A 20,167-nucleotide genomic window follows, 5' to 3' on the forward strand; every position below is an offset into this window, starting at 1 on the left:
TGAAGCCAGGGATGAAAGAGAGCAATGGCTTTATACAGAGTCAAATTGTAAACACTTCGGGCTTTGTGGGCCATATGGCCTCTGTCACAATGCTTCAACTCCGCCAAGGTAGTACAAAAGCAGCCGCAGCAAACACACAAATGAACATGCCTGTGTCCCAGTAAAACTCTGTTTACAAAAACAGGCTGCAGACCAAAAGCATTGTTTTCTGGCCCCTAATCTAAAGCTTCCAAATTTAAGAAACTAGGGGAAAAAGCAGTAAGCTGAACCAAAAGTAAGTAGGATAATCTAAAGGTCAAGGAAATGAAGCACAGGAAAACTATTCACAATCAATGAAATCAAAAGATACTTCTTTGAAAGGGTCTATAAAACGGATGAACTTATCAGACTAATCAAGAAGGAAAAAAGGTACAAGTAAGTCGTCTTAGAGATGAAATGGGGAACGTCACTGCAGACTCTATATTCTAAGGGTAATACGAGAATATCACAAATGGTTCTTGTGCCGTAAATTCAAAACTGTAGATGAAATGGAAAAGTTCCTTGATAGACGCAAGCTGCCAAAACGCACTTAAGAAAAAAAAAAAGAAAACATGAATATGCCCATACCTATTAAGGAAACCAAATTTGGGGTTAAAAAGCTTTCTCACAAAGAAAACTCCAAGCCTGGATGTTTTCACTGGCCTGGAGAAGCCCACCAAACATTTAATGAAAGCTGATACTCTAAAATTTTTTCTGTAACAGAGGAGGGACTCTTCCTCATATTTATCTATTTATGTATTTGTCTATTTCTCTTTTTAGAAATCAGCTTTGTTTTCAGCGTCACTTAGTTCTAAAAACCTGTGTACTTACTTTTCCTTCCCACCCGGTTTCCCTGAAACACAGGATTTCAAAAACTACAACAAACAAACACGCAGCACTGTGGGATTCCAGGCAGTGACCACCTGCATTTCATTTTGGCAATTACACCAGGACTCCATTCCAAAGAAACCTCTGTGCAAAGCGCCATATCGCCTAGAATGAGGCTCATTGTTTTTCAATCTTGGAATCACCCTCTTGAAAAGCAGACCCAGAAACCCTGGCTTTCAGAAGTTAGTCATAATATCTTCATCGTTCCAGCAATTACACAATTAAGAGCGCCCGGAGTGAATTAATTTAACAGATTCAAGACAGGGCAAAATTTCTCATAACATTCCCTGTGCTTCTGTTGAATGTTCTGGCTCCCTCTTCCATGAGAATCTTCACCCTTAAAGTTCTGGGGATGACCCCAGCTGCACCGAATTGCCAAGCAGAGCCAATCTGGATGGCGGGGGTGTGGTGTGAGGGGATTTGGACACAGAACCTCTAGCTGGTCCCAGCAACAATGAACTTGTTCATTATTCATAGATACTGTCCAATAAAGAGCATGACTCAAAACTAAAAAGCTAACCTTTCACCAGATCCCTGGATGAAAATGATTTTTAAAAATCTATATAATTTGGTGCAGCCAGGCGGCAGAGTTGGCTAAGAGAGGGGAACTCTTGTTTTGGCTCAGGACATGATGTCAGGACTGTGGATAGCCCCAGGATAGGCCCTGCTCTCTGGCTGGAGCCTGCTTGGGACTCTTTCTCCCTCTCCCTTCACCGCCCACCGCCCTGCTCACATATGGCTCTATCTCTCCCTCCCTCTAAAATAAGTAAAAATTTTTAATAATAAATTTATTTTTTATGGTGTTCAATTTGCCAACATACAGAATGACACCCAGTGCTCATCCCGTCAAGTGCCCCTCTCAGTGCCCGTCACCCATTCACCTCCACACCCCGCCGTCCTCCCCTTCCACCACCCCTTGTTCGTTTCCCAGAGTTAGGAGTCTTTATGTTCTGTCTCCCTTTCTAATATTTCCTACCCATTTCTTCCACCATCCCTTAAATACCCTTTCACTATTATTTATATGCCCCAAATGAATGAGAACATAAGATGTTTGTGATTCTCCGATTGACTCACTTCACTCAGCATAATACCCTCCAGTTCCATCCATGTTGATATTCGATAAAGGAGGAAAGACTATCCATTGGAAGAAAGACAGTCTCTTCAATAAATGGTGCTGGGAAAATTGGACATCCACATGCAGAAGAATGAAACTAGATACACAATGAGATACCACCTCAACCAGTGAGAATGGGGAAAATTAACAAGACAGGAAACAACAAATGTTGGAGAGGATGCAGAGAAAAGGGAACCCTCTTACACTGTTGGTGGGAATGTGAACTGGTGCAGCCACTCTGGAAATCTGTGTGGAGGTTCCTCAAAGAGTTAAAAATAGACCTGCCCTACGACCCAGCAATTGCACTGTTGGGGATTTACCCCAAAGATTCAGATGCAATGAAACGCCGGGACACCTGCACCCCGATGTTTCTAGCAGCAATGGCCACAATAGCCAAACTGTGGAAGGAGCCTCGGTGTCCATCGAAAGATGAATGGATAAAGAAGATGTGGTTTATGTATACAATGGAATATTACTCAGCCATTAGAAATGACAAATACCCACCATTTGCTCATTGTGGTTTTGATTTGTATTTCCCTGATGGCAAGTGATACAGAGCATTTTCTCATGTGCGTGTTGGCCATGTCTATGTCTTCCTCTGTGAGATTTCTCTTCATGTCTTTTGCCCATTTCATGAGTGGGTTGTTTGTTTCTTTGGTGTTGAGTTTAATAAGTTCTTTATAGATCTTGGAAACTAGCCCTTTATCTGATACGTCATTTGCAAATATCTTCTCCCATTCTGTAGGTTGTCTTTGAGTTTTGTTGACTGTATCCTTTGCTGTGCAAAAGCTTCTTATCTTGATGAAGTCCCAATAGTTCATTTTTGCTTTTGTTTCTTTTGCCTTCATGGATGTATCTTGCAAGAAGTTACTGTGGCCAAGTTCAAAAAGGGTGTTGCCTGTGTTCTCCTCTAGGATTTTGATAGAAACTTGTCTCATTTAGATCTTTCATCCATTTTGAGTTTCTCTTTGTGTATGGTGAAAGAGAGTGGTCTAGTTTCATTCTTCTGCATGTGGATGTCCAATTTTCCCAGCACCATTTATTCAAGAGACTGTCTTTCTTCCAATGGATAGTCTTTCCTCCTTTATCGAATATTAGTTGACCATAAAGCTGAGGGTCCACTTCTGGATTCTCTATTCTGTTCCATTGATCTATGTGTCTGTTTTTGTGCCAGGACCACACTGTCTTGATGACCACAGCTTTGTAGTACAACCTGAAATCTGGCATTGTGATGCCCCCAGATATGGTTTTCTTTTATAAAATTCCCCTGGCTATTCGGGGTCTTTTCTGATTCCACACAAATCTTAAAATAATTTGTTCTAACTCTCTGAATAAAGCCCATGGTATTTTGATAGGGATTGCATTAAACGTGTAAATTGCCCTGGGTAACATTGACATTTTCACAATATTAATTCTTCCAATCCATGAGCATGGAATATTTTTCCATCTCTTTGTGTCTTCCTCAATTTCCTTCAGAAGTGTTCTGTGGTTTTTAGGGTATAGATCCTTTACCTTTTTGGTAAGGTTTATTCCTAGGTATCTTATGCTTTTGGATGCAATTTTAAATGGGATTGACTCCTTAATTTCTCTTTCTTCAGTCTCATTGTTAGTGTCTAGAAATGCCACGGACTTCTGGGCATTGATTTTGTATCCTGCCACACTGCCAAATGGCTGTATGAGTTCTAGCAATCTTGGGGTGGAGGCTTTTGGGTTTTCTATGGAGAGTATCATGTCATCGGCGAAAGGGAGAGTTTGACTTCTTCTTTGCCAATTTGAATGCCTTTAATGTCTTTTTGTTGTCTGATTGCTGAGGCTAGGACTTCCAGTACTATGTTGAATAGCAGTGGTGAGAGTGGACATCCCTGTCTTGTTCCTGATCTTAGGGGAAAGGCTCCCAGTGCTTCCCCATTGAGAATGATATTTGCTGTGGGCTTTTCATAGATGGCTTTTAAGATGTCGAGGAATGTTCCCTCTATCCCTACGCTCTGAAGAGTTTTGATCAGGAATGGATGCTGTATTTTGTCAAATGCTTTCTCTGCATCCAATGAGAGGATCATATGGTTCTTGGTTTTTCTCTTGCTGATATGTTGAATCACATTGATTGTTTTACGGGTGTTGAACCAGCCTTGTGTCCCGGGAATAAATCCTACTTGGTCATGGTGAATAATTTTCTTAATGTACTGTTGGCTCCTATTGGCTAGTATCTTGTTGAGAACTTTTGCATCCATGTTCATCAGGGATATTGGTCTATAAGTTTCCTTTTTGGTGGGGTCTTTGTCTGGTTTTGGAATTAAGGTGATGCTGGCCTCATAGGACGAATTTGGAAGTACTCCATCTCTTTCTATCTTTCCAAACAGCTTAGTAGAGTAGGTATGGTTTCTTTAAATGTTTGATAGAATTCCCCAGGGAAGCCAACTGGCCCTGGACTTTTGTGTCTTGGGAGGTTTTTGATGACTGCTTCAATTTCCTCCCTGGTTATTGGCCTGTTCAGGTTTTCTATTTCTTCCTGTTCCAGTTTTGGTAGTGTGTAGCTTTTGAGAAATGCGTCCATTTCTTCTAGGTTGCCTAATTTATTGGCATATAGATGTTCATAATATGTTTTTAAAATCGTTTGTATTTCCTTGGTGTTGGTAGTGATCTCTCCTTTCTCATTCATGATTTTATTAATTTGAGTCTTCTCTCTCTTCTTTTTAATAAGGCTGGCTAATGGTCTATCTATCTGATTAATTCTTTCAAAGAACCAACTCCTGGTTTTGTTGACCTGTTCCATGTTCTTCTGGTCTCGATTTTGTTGAGTTCTGCTCGAATCTTTATTAACTCCCTTCTTCTGCTGGGTGTAGGATCTATCTGCTGTTTTTTCTCTAGCTCCTTTATGTGTAAGGTTAGCTTTTGTATTTGAGTTCTTTCCAGTTTTTGAATGGATGTATTGCGATGTATTTCCCCCTTAAGACTCCTTTGCTGCATGCCAAAGATTTTGAACGTTTGTAACTTCATTCTCATTAGTTTCCATGAATCTTTTTAATTCTTCCTGAATTTCCTGGTTGACCCTTTCATCTTTTAGCAGGATGGTCCTTAACTTCCACGTGTTTGAGGTCCTTCACAACTTCTTGTTGTGATTTAGTTCTAATTTCAAGGCATTATGGTCTGAGAATATGCAGGGGACGATCCCAATCTCTTGGTATCGGTTCAGACCCGATTTGTGACCCAGTATGTGGTCTATTCTAGAGAAAGTTCCACGTGCACTTGAGAAGAATGTGTATTCACTTGAGTTTGGATGTAAAGTTCTGTAGATATCTGTGAAATCCATCTGGTCCACTGTATCATTTAAAGCTCTCGTTTCTTTGGAGATGTTGTGTTTAGAAGACCTATCAAGTATAGAAAGCGCTAGATTGAAGTCACCAAGTATAAGTGTATTATTATCTAAGTATATCTTAACTTTGGTTATTAATTGATATATTTGGCAGCTCACACATTCGGGGCATATATATTGAGGATTGTTAAGTCCTCTTGTTGGATAGATCCTTTAAGTATGATATAGTGTCCCTCTTCATCTCTCACTACAGTCTTCGGGGTAAATTTTAGTTTATCTGATGTAAGGATGGCTACCCCTGCTTTCTTTTGAGGACCATTTGAATGGTAAATGGTTCTACAACCTTTTATTTTCAGGCTGTGGGTGTCCTTCTGTCTAAAATGAGTCTCTTGTAGACAGCAGATAAATGGGTCCTGCTTTTTTATCCAGTCTCAAACCCTGCGCCTTTTGATGGGGTCATTAAGCCTGTTCACGTTCAGAGTTACTTTTGAAAGATATGAGTTTAGTGTCATCATGATATCTATTCAGTCCTTGTTTTTGTGGATTGTTCCACTGGACTTTTTCTTAAAGGGGAATTTGAAGAGTCCCCCTTAAAGTTTCTTGCAGAGCTGGTTTGGAGGTCACATATTCTTTCAGTTCCTGCCTGTCTTGGAAGCTCTTTATCTCTCCTTCCATTCTGAATGAGAACCTTGCTGGATAAAGTATTCTTGGTTGCATGTATTTCTCATTTAGGACCCTGAATATATCCTGCCAGCCCTTTCTAGCCTGCCAGGTCTCTGTGGAGAGGTCTGCTGTTACCCTAATAGTCCTCCCCATTAAAGTCAGGGATTTCTTGTCTCTTGCTGTTTTAAGGATCTTCTCTTTATCTTTGGAATTTGCAAGCTTTACTATTAAATGTTGAGGTGTTGAACGGTTTTTATTGATTTTAGGGGGGGGGATCTCTCTATTTCCTGGATCTAAATGCCTGTTTCCCTTCCCAGATTAGGAAAGTTTTCAGCTATGATTTGTACAAATACATATTCTTGACCTCTCTCCCTTTCGGCGCCCTCGGGAACCCCAATTAAACGTAGGTTTTTCCTCCTCAGGCTGTCATTTATTTCCCTTTATCTATCCTCATGGTCTTTCGATTTTCTTTTTTTCCTTAGTTTCCCTCTTTGCCATCAACTTGTCTTCTATGTCAATCACTCATTCTTCTACCTCGTTAACCCTCGTCGTTAGGACTTCTAGTTTGGATTGCATCTCATTCCGTTGATTTTTAATTTTTGCCTGATGAGATCTAAATTCTACAGTCATGAAGTCTCTTGAGTCCTTTATGCTTTTTTCTAGAGCCACCAGTAGCTGTATAATAGTGCTTCTGAATTGGCTTTCTGACTTTGAATTGCCATCCAAATTCTGTGACTCTGTGGGAGAGAGGACTATTTCTGATTCTTTCTTTTGAGGTGAGGTGTTCCTTCTAGTCATTTTGCTCAGTGCAGAGTGGCCAAAAAAAAATTGTATTGGGAAAAGGAGAAAAAGAGAGGAGAGAAAGACGGAAAAAAATAGAAAAATAAAAAAGGAAGAAAAAAGAGAAGAAAAAGAGAAAGAAGGGTGGGGTATCAAACAGAAATCAAAAAGCAAAAAAAAAAACAAAACAAAACACGGGGGAGTATCTTCTGATTCTGTGTACTTTAAGTCCCTTGGCTTCTCCTGGAACTTGTCCGTCTAGCTGGTCTTCTGGGGGAGGGGCCTGTTGTGCTGATTTTCAGGTGTTAGCACTTGGGGGAGCTGCTCCGCCCCCTGCCTGGTGTAGGGCTCAGTGGGGGTTGTTTACCCCGTGAGGCCCCAGGAGGAACAACCCCAGTGGCGGGGCCAGCTCTTGCAGCCCTGGAGTCAGCCCCCGCAGGAACTACTGAGCTCCCCATCTGCAGGGCCTGGAGGCTCCGGGGCGGGGCCGCTGATCTGCTCAGCTCGGGGCAGGAGCGTCCTTGCGGTCTTGGGCCCTCCGGCCTCTGCCGGGGTGGGGGGGGGCCGGATTCTGGGCTGTGTCCCGGCGCCCTGGGCTCCGGGGCCTGCGCTGTTGGATTCGCGCTCCCGCCCCGCAGCCCCCTCCGCGGAGCCGCCCCCGAGCCCCCCGAACTGCTCTCGCCCCGCAGCCCCCTCCGCGGAGTCGCCCCCGAGCCCCCCGAGCTGCTCCGGGTCCCGCCGTGCGCGCTGCAGCCCTTAGGGAGCTCGGCGCACTCTCCCGGGGCGCAGGTGTCTGTTAGTGTCCCCGGGAGCCCGAGGGCATCCCCGCCCTCCTGGGTCCTGCTCCAACTCCCCGCGAGCCCCTTTCCCCCGGGAAGGTCGGTGCAGCTCCTGCGTCTCCGGGACGGGGCTCTCCTGTCCTGGGGACACTCGCCCCGGCCTCAGCCCGGCTCCTCGCGGGCCCCTCCCCCTTGGAGGCCTTTTGTTTCTTTATTTCTTTTTCCCCGTCTTCCTACCCTGATAGAAGCGTGAACTCTTCTCACTGTAGCATTCCAGCTGCTCTCTCTTTAAATCTCAGGCCAAATTCGTAGATTTTCAGGATGATTTGAAGGTTATCTAGGCAATTTGGTGGGGACAGGAGACTTGGGGACCCTACTCTCTCACCATCTTGCCCCTCCAAGTAAAATATTTTTTTAGAACCTGTAAAATTTGACCCCAAAGGATGGCTATTAAAAATAAACCAAGAAATATTCAGAAACAAGTTTCTAGTGAAAGCTTGACTTCCAGTTGAATAAAATGATTTAGTCATGTTCTTTTATCTGTGGGGAATGCAGTGTTATCACAGCCTCTTATTGAAGCCTTCCTGAAACTCCTTAACTAGACAGCATTTTAATTCAGAGACCAAAGTGAAAATAACCTTTGGAAAAAAAAAAGAATGAAAGAAAAGCAATGTGGCTGGGAAATTGTGCACATCTTGAGGAACAATCTCTCCCCCTTCCCCTTGCCCCCACAAGCTTGGGCTTTCCGGGAAGATCAGTGGCTTCCTAGTCAAAAACATTCTCAAAGTCATCAGGAATGGAGGGATGCAGACCTGGCATCTAGGCAGGTGTGTTCCTAGTACCATATCTGTGGCTCAAGAGCCAAACAGCTGGATCCTGCAGGACATCATGAAGACATTCCCCAGGGTGATGAAGATTCTAAAAAACCTGAAGCTCCGTAAGAACTCCTAGATGTTATCACCTGTGCTGGTCTACCTGGATTCCTCCCTAAATCCCTGCATGACCTTTTGCAGCTTAACGTTGAACACCACCCTGGCTGTTCATCAGCAACCACCGAACAGCAGAGCAAATCATTTTATAACAATAGCATTACTGGATACCAAAACAAGATAAAGACCTTGGGAGAAAATTAAACTCTGGGCTAATAACCACAAGAACCTACCAGCCAAATGAGTCCAACAATATATAAAAAGGATACTACATCATAACCAAGAGTCGTTTATCCTAGGATTGCAAGACTAGCTCAAAATTCAAAAAGGAATCAATGAAATCCACCATATCAACAGACTAAATAAGACAATCCTTATTTTCTCAACAGATGCAGAAAGAGCATTTCACAAATTTCAACACCAATTCATGATTTAAAAAAAAACTAGCAAACCAGTACTAGAAGGGAATTTCTGTAACATGATAAAGAGCATCTACAAAATACTTATGATAACATCATACCTAATGATGAAAGATTGAATGTTTTCCCCCTAAAATTGGAAGCAAGGCCAGGATGTCCCCTACCATTCCTATCCAATATGGTACTGGAGGTCCTACCACTACAAATAAGGCAAGAGAAAGAAATAAAATGAATATGTACTGAAAAGGAAGAAATGAAATTATCTCTTATTTCTGGATGAATGCTTTTTCCACATAGAAGAACCAAAGAATATACAAAAGGCTAGAACCAATAAGTGAATTTAACAAGGTTGCAAGATACACAATCAATCTGCAAAAACCAATCATATTTCTACATACTCTCAATTAACAGTTGGAAATTCAAATATTAAAAATAACCATCTACAATACCCAAAAAATATGAGATACTTAGGTATAAAGATTTTTTAATGCTGAACACTTTTTTCCTATGGTGAAATCCACAAAACCCTGATGAAATAGTTCAAAGAAGATATGATATAAATAAATGGAGAGGTATACAGTGTCCATGGATTGGAAGATTCAGTGGTAAGATGTCAATTCTCTCTAAACTATCGATTTAATGCCACTCAAATTTAAAAACCACAGGATTTTTTATAGAACTAAATGAGTTTATTCTAAAATTTATAGAGAAAGGCAAAAGAAGTATACTAACCAAAACAATTTTGAAAAAGAAGATCAAAGTCGAAGGATTAACATTACTTATTATAAGCCTATTATTTATAAAGCTCAAGTGAGACAATATGGTATTGGTGAAAAGACACAGAGCCCAAAAATAGCAATACAATGGAGATAAAATAGTCTTTATAACAATGGTGCTGGAATAATTGGGTACCCATGATCCCCCCCAAATTAACCTCAGTCCATATAGCACACATTAGCTCATACTGAGTCATAGGCCTAAATACCAAACCTGGAACCATAAACTTCTAGAAGTAAATGTAGAACACCTTTGTGAACTTGATTTAGCTATGATGCCAAAAGTGCAATCCATAAAGTAAAAAAACTGATAAATTAGACTTCACCCAAATTAAAAACTCTGATCTTCAAGAGATATTCTTAAGAGATGAAAAACACAAGCCACAGAGTAGGAAAAACATATTGTAGGTCATACATCTGATAAGGGACGTGTATCCAAAATATACAACAAACTTGCAAAATATTTACATAGATAATTCAAATGGCATTTAAGCACAAAAATGTTCAATGGCATTAGTTATTAGGGAAATGCAAATTAAAATTATTAAATGGTTCCATACATATATTAGGATGGTTAAAATTACACACACACACACACACACACCCCACACCCTTACACATACTAAGTGCTGGCATGGATTCAGATAACCTGTTGGTGAGAACGCAGAATGATACAACTATTTTGGAAAATAGTTTGACAATTTCTTATAAAGTTAAACTTACACTTACCATATAACCCAGTGATCCTACTATTTGGTATTAGCTAAATGCAACGAAAGTTTATGTTCACAAGGGAACCTGTCTGAGAATTCTTATAACAACCTTACTCAAAATAGCTAAAAACTGGGAAAATCCAAATGCCCTTCAATAAAATTAACTCTGGTATAGCCCATACAATGGAATACTTTCCAGGAAGAAAATCAAAGAAATTACAACACAGATGAATCTCAAATGAATTATGGTAAGTGAAAGAAGCCAAATTCAAGAGGCTATGTATTCCATGATTCCATGTATATGACTCCAGAATAGGCAAAGCAACAGGAACAGAAAACAGATGTGTGGTGGCTGGGGCTTGGACAATGGGGAGACGTTGACTCCAGGTGGGGTAATTTTATGGGGTGATGGAGCAGTTCAGTATCTTGACCGTAGTGATTATACAACTGTACACATTTGTGTAAACTTACAGAACTAGATGCTTTATAAAAAGGGTACATTTTACTGAATGCAAATTATACCTTATAAATGAAAAAAAAAGAAGAAATCATGAAGTATAAATAAGAGAAACTCTTTTTACTTTCAACAGTTCTATGCTGTTCTAACTTCAAACTACCTTTAGCACTTTCTAGCTATCACTGCGTCTCCCTGCAGCTCCTTGGGTCTTAGTTAAATCGTGTGAAAATGGACATAATAGGAGCACCAGAATGGCACAGTTGGTTAAGGAACTGACTTGATTTCAGCACAAGTCATGATCGCAGGGTCATGGGATTGAGCCCTGCATCAGGCTCTGAGCTCAGTACGGAGTCTGCTTGGAACTCTCTCCTCTTCTCCCTTGGCCCCTCACTCCCCTGCCCTTGCCAACAAATAAATAAATCTTGAAAAAAAATGGACATGATAATGATACCTACCACACAGTGAGGGATAGATGAGTTAGTATAGGTAAAGTATTTAGAGTAGTGATGAACCTGCTAGTTCTACTACTACTATGATAACTATTTTGCTACCTTTGTGGTTGATGTATCCTCAACTATCCTTCCCAAGATGTCATCCTTACATAATACTCCAATTCATTGCAGGACAGTAGATAAGACATGATTAAGGAAAGAAAAAAAATGAGTGAGGGGGAAAGGAGACCATTCCCCCTGAATATTTCTCCCCCTGATTTCTAGCATATGACTAATTAGGCCATCCTCTCCTATTACATCATGAGCTCAAAAATATTTTTTACTCAGTCTAGGGAGTTATACCAAGAGACACAGAGCTCATGTAGTGTGTTTCTATAAAATGCTTAAGTTCTCAGTTCACCTTTGTTCCTGTCTGGGTGACTCTAGAATCACTGCATTTCTAAAATTAAAGTTTGTAAATGGAAGGAGCAAAAATAACAAGTGATCTTCACTTTTTTCAGTCCTCAATCTAATGTCAATATTATGCCAAGGAGCTAGAACATTCCATCCTAATATTGATGATAGTTAACTTAGATTTTTTTTAAAGGAGTACAATTTTCAGGATGAATTCCTTGCCAAAAAAATCACCAAGTTTCCAGTAGATTAACTTGTAAAAAATTGAGATAAATAAAGATAGATCTAATTCATGTCAGAATTTACAGCACTGGGGTTTCTCTTGCAGACTTTTGTCCTTGACACTTCCTTATGTGAAAACTTTCCTATCATTTCTTCCTTACTCTAAGCCCCCCACATTTACACCAAAGGACACACAATCCCCTATGCCCTTTAATTACTCCTGTATCTAGAGAGGTTGGCCTATATGATTCTCACTGGCCTGGTCCCTCATCACCATTTGATTGCTATATGAGTGGGTACTGGATCAACATCAGGCCAATTAAAGATACTCTCCTGGGAATTTGGAATTGGGTTGGCTCCTAGGAAGTACACATTTAAGAAAATTGACTGGCAGTGAGGCAGCTTTAGAAAGCTAGTCTGTAGAGAGAGAAAAATAAATGTAGATATCCAAAAAACATAGAAATGAGAAATAGGGTGAAAGTCTTGATGGTTGTCCATTTATTAGTCATAATTCCTTCCTATAAACTGGATGCATTTTTATCTTTGGGCTCCATGACAAAAACAAATTTCTTCTTTCTTCTTCAATGAAGCCAAGTTGGTTTCCACTCTTTGTACCTACCATATTACAATAATATGCCCTCCACCATTTTTAAATTATGAAAATGTATTTCATGCCTCAACATCTACTAGCTCAGTCCACTAATTCAATACTTATAACTCCTGAAATTTTACTTTCCTCCTTTTTCCATAAGGGTATTTACTGTCGTATATAAAGCTATGCTATCACATAACGCTTAATAGGAGATTCCATAATAAATAATATGTTACATATTACAGACTATTTTAAGGTAACCTATTGGTACATGAGTTTCTCCATACCACAACTTTTGAGTTCTAGAAAATGAGTTTACTTAAATAAAGAACAATATAAATGTTATGTATGTTAAACCAATCTATTTGTAATAGAATTGCCAGATAAAATATAGAAACCCTAATTAAATTTGAATTTTAGATGAACTATAATAATTTTTAGTAAGTAGGTCCCAAATACTACATGAGACATTTTCCTGGAATAGCAAACAATTTTTGAATATACATGTTTCTGTTTACTTGCTAAATTTGGCAATGCAAACCCTTGAATAAAAAAATTAATTCAGATCATTCTTACCTGTATTTTTTGTAATGTTTTCTCTGGGAATATTGATCAACCAGTAAACTTGATCACTGAACTTGAATAAAGAAGACATCAGAATACAGAGTTTGACAATGTTAAAGGCAACACTTTTGTTATATTTTACCCTATCTTTAAAAATGGAAATTAAATAAAAATATCAAATGCATATACCCTTTACATAGTAATTTCACTGTTAGGCATTTATCCTATATTATACTCACATATGTGGGAAATAAAATATGTTCAAGAATATTTTTCATTATTACTTGTAATAGTAGAAGATTAGAAATAACTATAATGTTAATCAATTATGTAAAATACTATGAAGTGGAATATCATGCAACCATGCTGAGGTAGCACAAAATTGAGGCATTACTGGCTTGATGTGTCAGGGAACAGAGCTTGGTATTGACTGAGAATTGGGGAATTTAAGGGGAAAAAACAATGAGCAAGGAAACTGAGCTAAGAGTTAAATATAAATTTTCCCCAACCCCGGGGCAACACAAGTGCAGAGACCAATGAAGGCCATGTTAAAAAATAAACCATGGAAGCTTTAAAAAACTGAGCAGAGGTAACAGCTGCTGAAACCATAGATAACACAGTTTACTGTTTGTGTCAAGGCAAGAAAGAGCCTTTTATACTACAACCAACAACCACCCCCCTCTCCACTAGCAAACTCTCATAAAAACATAACAGAATCCAGAGTTGCTATAGGTTTTTATCTTATGTGTCCAGTTTCAACCAAAAGAAAAAGAAACATGTAACTGATTAAAAAAAATAGATGATAAATGGACCCAGAGTGAGTCCAGAGAGTAGATGAAGACTTCAAAGCAGCTATTACAAATAATGTATGTAGGGCAGCCGGGGTGGCTCAGTGGTTTAGCGCTGCCTTCAGCCCAGGGTGTGATCCTGGAGCCCCGGGATTGAGTCCCATGTCGGGCTCCCTACATGGAGCCTGCTTCTCCCTCTGCCTGTGTCTCTGTGTCTCTGCCTCTCTCTCTCTCTCTCTCTCTCTCTCTCTGTATCTCTCATGAATAAATAAATAAAACCTTAAAAAAAAAACAAATAATGTATGTAGGCTTAAAGAAAGTGTCTTAGTGAAAGGATGGGTAGGGAATCCCAGCACATAGATGAAAAATACAACAATAAAGCCAGATGAAAATAATGAGGCAAAAAATATAGTAACTGAAATAAAGTATTTATTAGATGAACAGATTGGAGATGGTAAAATAAAGAATCAGTGATTTTAGAGATACAGCAGTTGAAATTACCCTGTCTGAAAAAAGGGGGAAAATAATTAAAGAAAAATGACCAGAGCCTTAGATATCTATGAGAAAATACTGTATATTCTAAACTGTGCATAATTAGAGCCCCAGTAGGAAAAGAGACAGTAGGAAAAGAGAAAAAGGAGCAGAACATTTTTTTAGAGAAATAGTAGCTGAAGACTTTACAAATCTGGTAAACTTATAACCCAAGAAGCTCAGAGAAACACAATCAGGGTAAATACAAAAAGAAAATCTTAAAAGCATCCAGAGAGGGATGCCTGGGTGGCTCAGTGGTTGAGCATCTGCCTTTGGCTCAGGTCGTGATCCTGGGGTCCTGGGATCGAGTCCCACATCAAGCTCCCCACAGGGAGCCTGTTTCTCCCTCTGCCTCTGTTTCTGCCTCTCTCTGTGTGTCTCTCATGAGTAAATAAATAAAATATTTTTAAAAATCATACAGAGAAAAAGGACACATTACATGTAGGGGACAATAATACAATTAATAGTTGACTTCTCACTCAGAAACAACAGTGTCAGTTGACATATTAAAAATGTAGAATAACATTTAAAATATCAAAAGGAAATGGAAGTCAACCAGAGATTCTGTATCTGACAAAACTATCATTCAAAAATCAAGGTGACCACTAAAAACCTTTAGAATTCACAAATGACTTCAGCAAGGTTGCAAGATACAAGATTAATATATAAAAATTAACTGTATTTCTATACACTTGTAAAGGATCATCTGAAGATGAGATTAAGTAAGCAATCCCTCTACAATAGAATCAAAAAGAATAAAATATTAGGAATGAAATTAACAAAAGCAGTATAAAACGTATACTCTGAAGACTAGAAAACATTGTTGAAAGAGTAAGGAAAATCTAAATAAATAGGAAAACATCCTATATTCATGGATTGGGGTGATAATATTATTATTAAAATGGCAATACCACCCAAATTGATCCATACATTCAACACAATCCCTACCAGTAGGCTCCTTTATAAATATTGACAAGCTTATCTTAAAATTCATATGGAAGCTAGTGAATTCATACAGAGACTAGCAAAAACAACCTTGAAAAAGAATAACAAAGTTGAAGAACTCATGGCTTTCTACTTCAAAACTTACTACAAAACAATAGTATCAAGACAACATGGTAGTTAGTAGCATAAGGATAGATGTATAGATCAATTCAATGGAATTGAGAATCCAGAAATAAACTCTCACCTTTATGGTCAGTTGGGTTTTCAACAAAGATGCCAAAACAATTCAGTAGGGAAGAATAATAGTATTTTCGACAAATGGATATCCACATACAAAAGTATTAATATGGACCCCAGCCTCACACCACACATAAAAATGAACTCAAAATGGATCAAAGACCTAAATTTAAAAGTTAAATTTAAATTTAAAACTATGAACCTCTTAGGAGAAAACAGAGAGATAAATCTCTGTGACCTTGGACTAGCCAATGATTTCCTATATATGACACCAAAGAACAAGGTACAAAATGGGTAACTAGGCTTCCTCAAAACAACTTTTGTGCATCAAAGGAGACTATCTAAAAAGTAAAAATACAATCCAGAAAATGGGAGAAAATACTTGCCAATAATGTGGCTGGTAGGGGAACTTGTATTGAGAATATATAAAGATGATAATAAGACAACCCAATTAAGAATGAATAAAGAATCTAATAGATATCCCCACATAGAAGATATTCAAATGGACAATAAACATATGAAAAGATGCTGAACATCATTTAATCATCAGGGAACGCAAATCAAAACCAAATGAGATAGCACTTCGCATCTACCGGAATGGCTTTATCAACAAAGACCAACAGTGACAAGTGTGGTTGAGGAGGTGGAGAAATTTGAACCCTAATACAGTGCTGGTGGTAATATAAAAGAGTGCAAAAGTAGTAGTCAGACTATTACCCTCTGACCTAGCAATTCCATTTCCCAGGTAGACACCCAAGAGAAATAAAAAACAAACAAACAAATTTCCACACAAAGATTCATACACAGATGTTTATGGCAGCATGATTCATTACAGCCAAAAAGTGGAAATAACCTAAATGTCCAGCAACTGATGAATGGATTTAAAAAATGTGATATTGATACACTGCAATATTATTTGATAATAAAAAGAAATGGGCCATCTGACACATGCTACCATGTGGATGGAACTTGGAGAAATTACAGTAACTGAAGGGAAGCCAGTCATAAAGAGCTAAGTGTTGTACAATTTCATTTACATACATGTTGTAAGATTTCATTTACAGGAGATGTTCAGAATAAGCAAATCCACAGGGACAGAGGAAGCTTAGTGGTTGTCTACACCTGGAGAGCAGAGGGTGGACTGGGAAGGGACTATTAATGTGGACCGTGAGCTGTCTTTTCACAGTCACGAAAATGTTCTAAAATTAGATAGTAGTGATGTTTGTGCACTCTGTGAATATACTAAACACTATTTAATTGTGCATTTTAAATAGGTGAACTGTATGGTTTGCAAATTATCTTAATATGTATATATTTTCTTATTACCTGCAAAAGAAAGGGCAAAATAAAGACAGTTTCAAGAATTCATTTCCAGAGAATTAATTGCCCACAGACCTGGACTATAAGAAATGATAAAAGTTCTTTGGGCGAAAGAAATATGACACCAGATGGCAATTCGCATCTCCAGAAAACAATGAACATCAATGGAAATCATTAATATGTAGGTAAATAGTAAAAAACCATACATATCTTTTTTAAATGTCTTAGGAACTTGTGCTCACTTTGGCAGCACATATACTAATTTCTTAAAAACTATTTAAAGCAAAAAGCATAATACTGTATTGTTAGGTTTAAACATGTATACATGTGATATCACGGACTATCTATTTTTTTAAAAAACACATCCTGTATAAGATTATGCTTCTTATTAATAATATCAAAGAAGAAAATAAAATCTTATTACCAGAGTTAAATTAAAGTGGAAGATGCCAGTATATGTACTATTCATAATTCCCAAGCTGGGAGCAAGTCCTCCTGATGTGAACACACCTAGATATTCCTTCGAAGTAAGCTCACTTTCAGATCGGAAAAAACACTCGACTTTCTTGAGGAAAGAGGGGAGGGAAAAAAAAGTAATGACAACTTGATGGAGAGAAGCATATCTTACATAAATCTAAAAGTGAGGGGAAATCTATAAAAAGTAGATGCAGATATAGACTGCTATCTTTAGTAATCCTCATCTCTAACTAGGGAAAAAAAATCTCTTTGGAAAAGTAAACTTCTAGAACCCTGTAATCTATTATGCTAGTGTCATAATAGGTTTCAATTCATCCATATAATAATCTTTGCTGTCAAAATAGGCATAAAGTTATTACATTAAATAAATATAGAATCAAAGCCACACACAGAAATTCCTCTTTTACTAAAATCATTGTTTTGTATTTAAAATTTATTTTGTGTGTGTGTGTGTTTAAAAGAAGCAAACATATAAGGTAAAACTCATTTTAGTGCATTTTTATGGGAGATTTCCCAGTTTTAAGAAGTTGCATGAGGACATAGCAATTATAAATGGTAAATTTTACTGAAAACCAACACAAGTTGGATGCTGACAGCTTCATCTCATTTGGTTATCCTAATAGTTAAGACCACTTTGGGCAAATTACCCCAAGTTTCAGTTTCCTTGTCTATGAAATGGGGAAACAGATTCATTTCAAAAACATTTTCTGAGCTCTAACCACAAATCAGGCAGTGTTGTGAGGGTGGGGGAGCAGAATTGCACAAAACAGACAAAAATCCCTGCTCTCAAGGAACTTACATTCTGAAGGAGATTGGAGGGAAGATAAACCCAAACCCCCTTTCCCTTGTCTTGTCACTGGTTTAAAATGTATTGTATTTTAAAAATATATAAAATAAATAAAATAAAATAAAATTTATTGCCCTTTGTGAAGTTAGCCTAGGCATCCCAATTCTCCTTCTGAGTTGCTCACCACTCAGTTCTCCTGTGGTTACATGCACTGCATGTGTAAATAAAAATCTGTTGTTTAATTTTTCCTTCTGTTAATGTTTTTTGTCTGCTCATTTCACAGGCTCCTGGTACTGAATCTAAGAGGGTGGGTTTAGTCGTCCTCAACTAATCTTAAGTATTTATCCTACAGAAGTTCAAATGTCATACTGAACATAAAACAGTTTGAAAAATGCCTGACACACATAACCATTTTATAAATGCTAGGTATTATTTCTACTATTAGTTCTAGAACTACTGTATCACAACTATCCAAAAAGTAGGCTATAATTAGTCTCTTTTGAGAAGAAATGGGTAGGAAATATCAGAAAGGGAGACAGAACATGGAAGACTCCTAACTCTGGGAAACGAACTAGGGGTGGTGGAAGGGGAGGAGGGTAGGGGTGGAGGTGACTGGGTGGCGGGCACTGAGGGGGGCACTTGACGGGATGAGCACTGGGTGTTATTCTGTATGTTGGCAAATTGAACACCAATAAAAAATAAATTTATTATTAAAAAAATAATTAGTCCCTTTCTTAAGAGGACGAGACTAGGGGTGAAAGAGGTTAGGTAACCTGCACCGGGCACACAGACCAGGTATGTCTGCGCATATAGCTCCAAGGTTTGACCCCAGCTTAGAAGGTCTCTCTTCCTCTAAAGCCCATTCTCTTTCCATAATTTGTAATCACAGAGGAAAGGCATTCCTGACTCAAAGGGCAAGCACTTCACAACAGTTGTGAATTTTAAAAAGTGAATATATGTTTGGCATATCAAGAAGGAACCAGGAACTAAGTCAAAGAAGACTTTGGGGAAAAGGCATCTGTCCTTGTGGGGTGTTTACTTTGTTTTTATTATATTTATCATAGATTTTCAAACAATCTATACATTTTTCCTTAACTTACATTCTTTTTAGCATTTGCTGGATGGCCATCCTAATAGTACATTTTATTTTGTTTTGGGGTGTGTGTGTGTGTGTGTGTGTGTGTGTGTGTGTGTGTGTTTAAATGCCATTATGTGAATTTAAGAAATCAAATTATCCCTTACCCCAAATGACAACTGCAATGAGGTACTTGTTATAAAAGGGAAAGGTTCTTTCTCTAGGTCATGTGACGTAAATTTCTCTAACAGGCTACATCTGTCAAACTTCAAAAGGACAAATAAGATCCATAAAAAATAAAGATCATTACAACCAACCTTTTAAAAAGAGAAGAGGAAGGTATCTTTAAAAAAAAAAATTTGCAAAAACCACCCAGGCGGTTTCAATGGCTAAATGCAATGTCTCACCTGCTCCAAGTGGAATGGAATAGAAATGATTATTACATAGGATTTTACATAGTTGGAGGTATTTGAAAAGAGTACAGTGCTACTGGTTTTACATATGGACTTAAAAAGACTGTGTATGTGTTGTCACATACTATCAGGGGACCTTACCAAGTCATCTGAGGAAAGATACAGCTTGATTATTTCAGTCTTTTGGGGGAACCCTTGGCTATGACAAGCAAAGTGTTTCTCCATATCACCTAAATAATACAAAAATACATATATTTTAGGTCGCTGATAGAAGAATTTTCATTAAAAGAATCATGTTTTTTTAAATGATGAAATAATTTTAAAACAGTAAGAATTATAATCATATTTTTAAAATTCAGAAGTGGCCAGAAACCAGTTCTTGACCATTTTAAATTTTTAAACATTTTCAACAGGGAAGCCTGGGTGGCTCAGCAGTTTAGTGCCACCTTCAACCCAGGGCCTGATCCTGGAGTCCCGGGATCAAGTCCCACATCGGGCTCCCTGCATGAAGCCTGCTTCTCCTTC

The 20,167-nt window shown here is 38.4% G+C and overlaps 1 protein-coding gene across 4 annotated transcripts in view; it reads right to left on the reverse strand.

Annotated features, from left to right (window-relative positions):
• CATSPERB (cation channel sperm associated auxiliary subunit beta) overlaps positions 1 to 20,167 on the reverse strand; it is a 141,376-nt gene that overhangs the window by 113,383 nt on the left and 7,826 nt on the right. For 3 of the 4 annotated variants that reach the window (XM_038544106.1, XM_038544104.1, XM_038544105.1), the window contains exons 3-5: positions 19,784 to 19,872; positions 17,315 to 17,455; positions 13,082 to 13,142 (exon numbers count right to left, since the gene is read on the reverse strand). In XM_038544106.1, the coding sequence (XP_038400034.1) occupies positions 13,082 to 13,142; positions 17,315 to 17,455; positions 19,784 to 19,872 (291 nt within the window). The remainder of the gene's footprint in view (positions 1 to 13,081; positions 13,143 to 17,314; positions 17,456 to 19,783; positions 19,873 to 20,167) is intronic. The other variant, XM_038544107.1, reaches the window with a different exon arrangement.

Source organism: Canis lupus, chromosome 8 (genome assembly GCF_011100685.1).
Source record: "Canis lupus familiaris isolate Mischka breed German Shepherd chromosome 8, alternate assembly UU_Cfam_GSD_1.0, whole genome shotgun sequence".
NCBI lineage: Eukaryota > Metazoa > Chordata > Mammalia > Carnivora > Canidae > Canis > Canis lupus.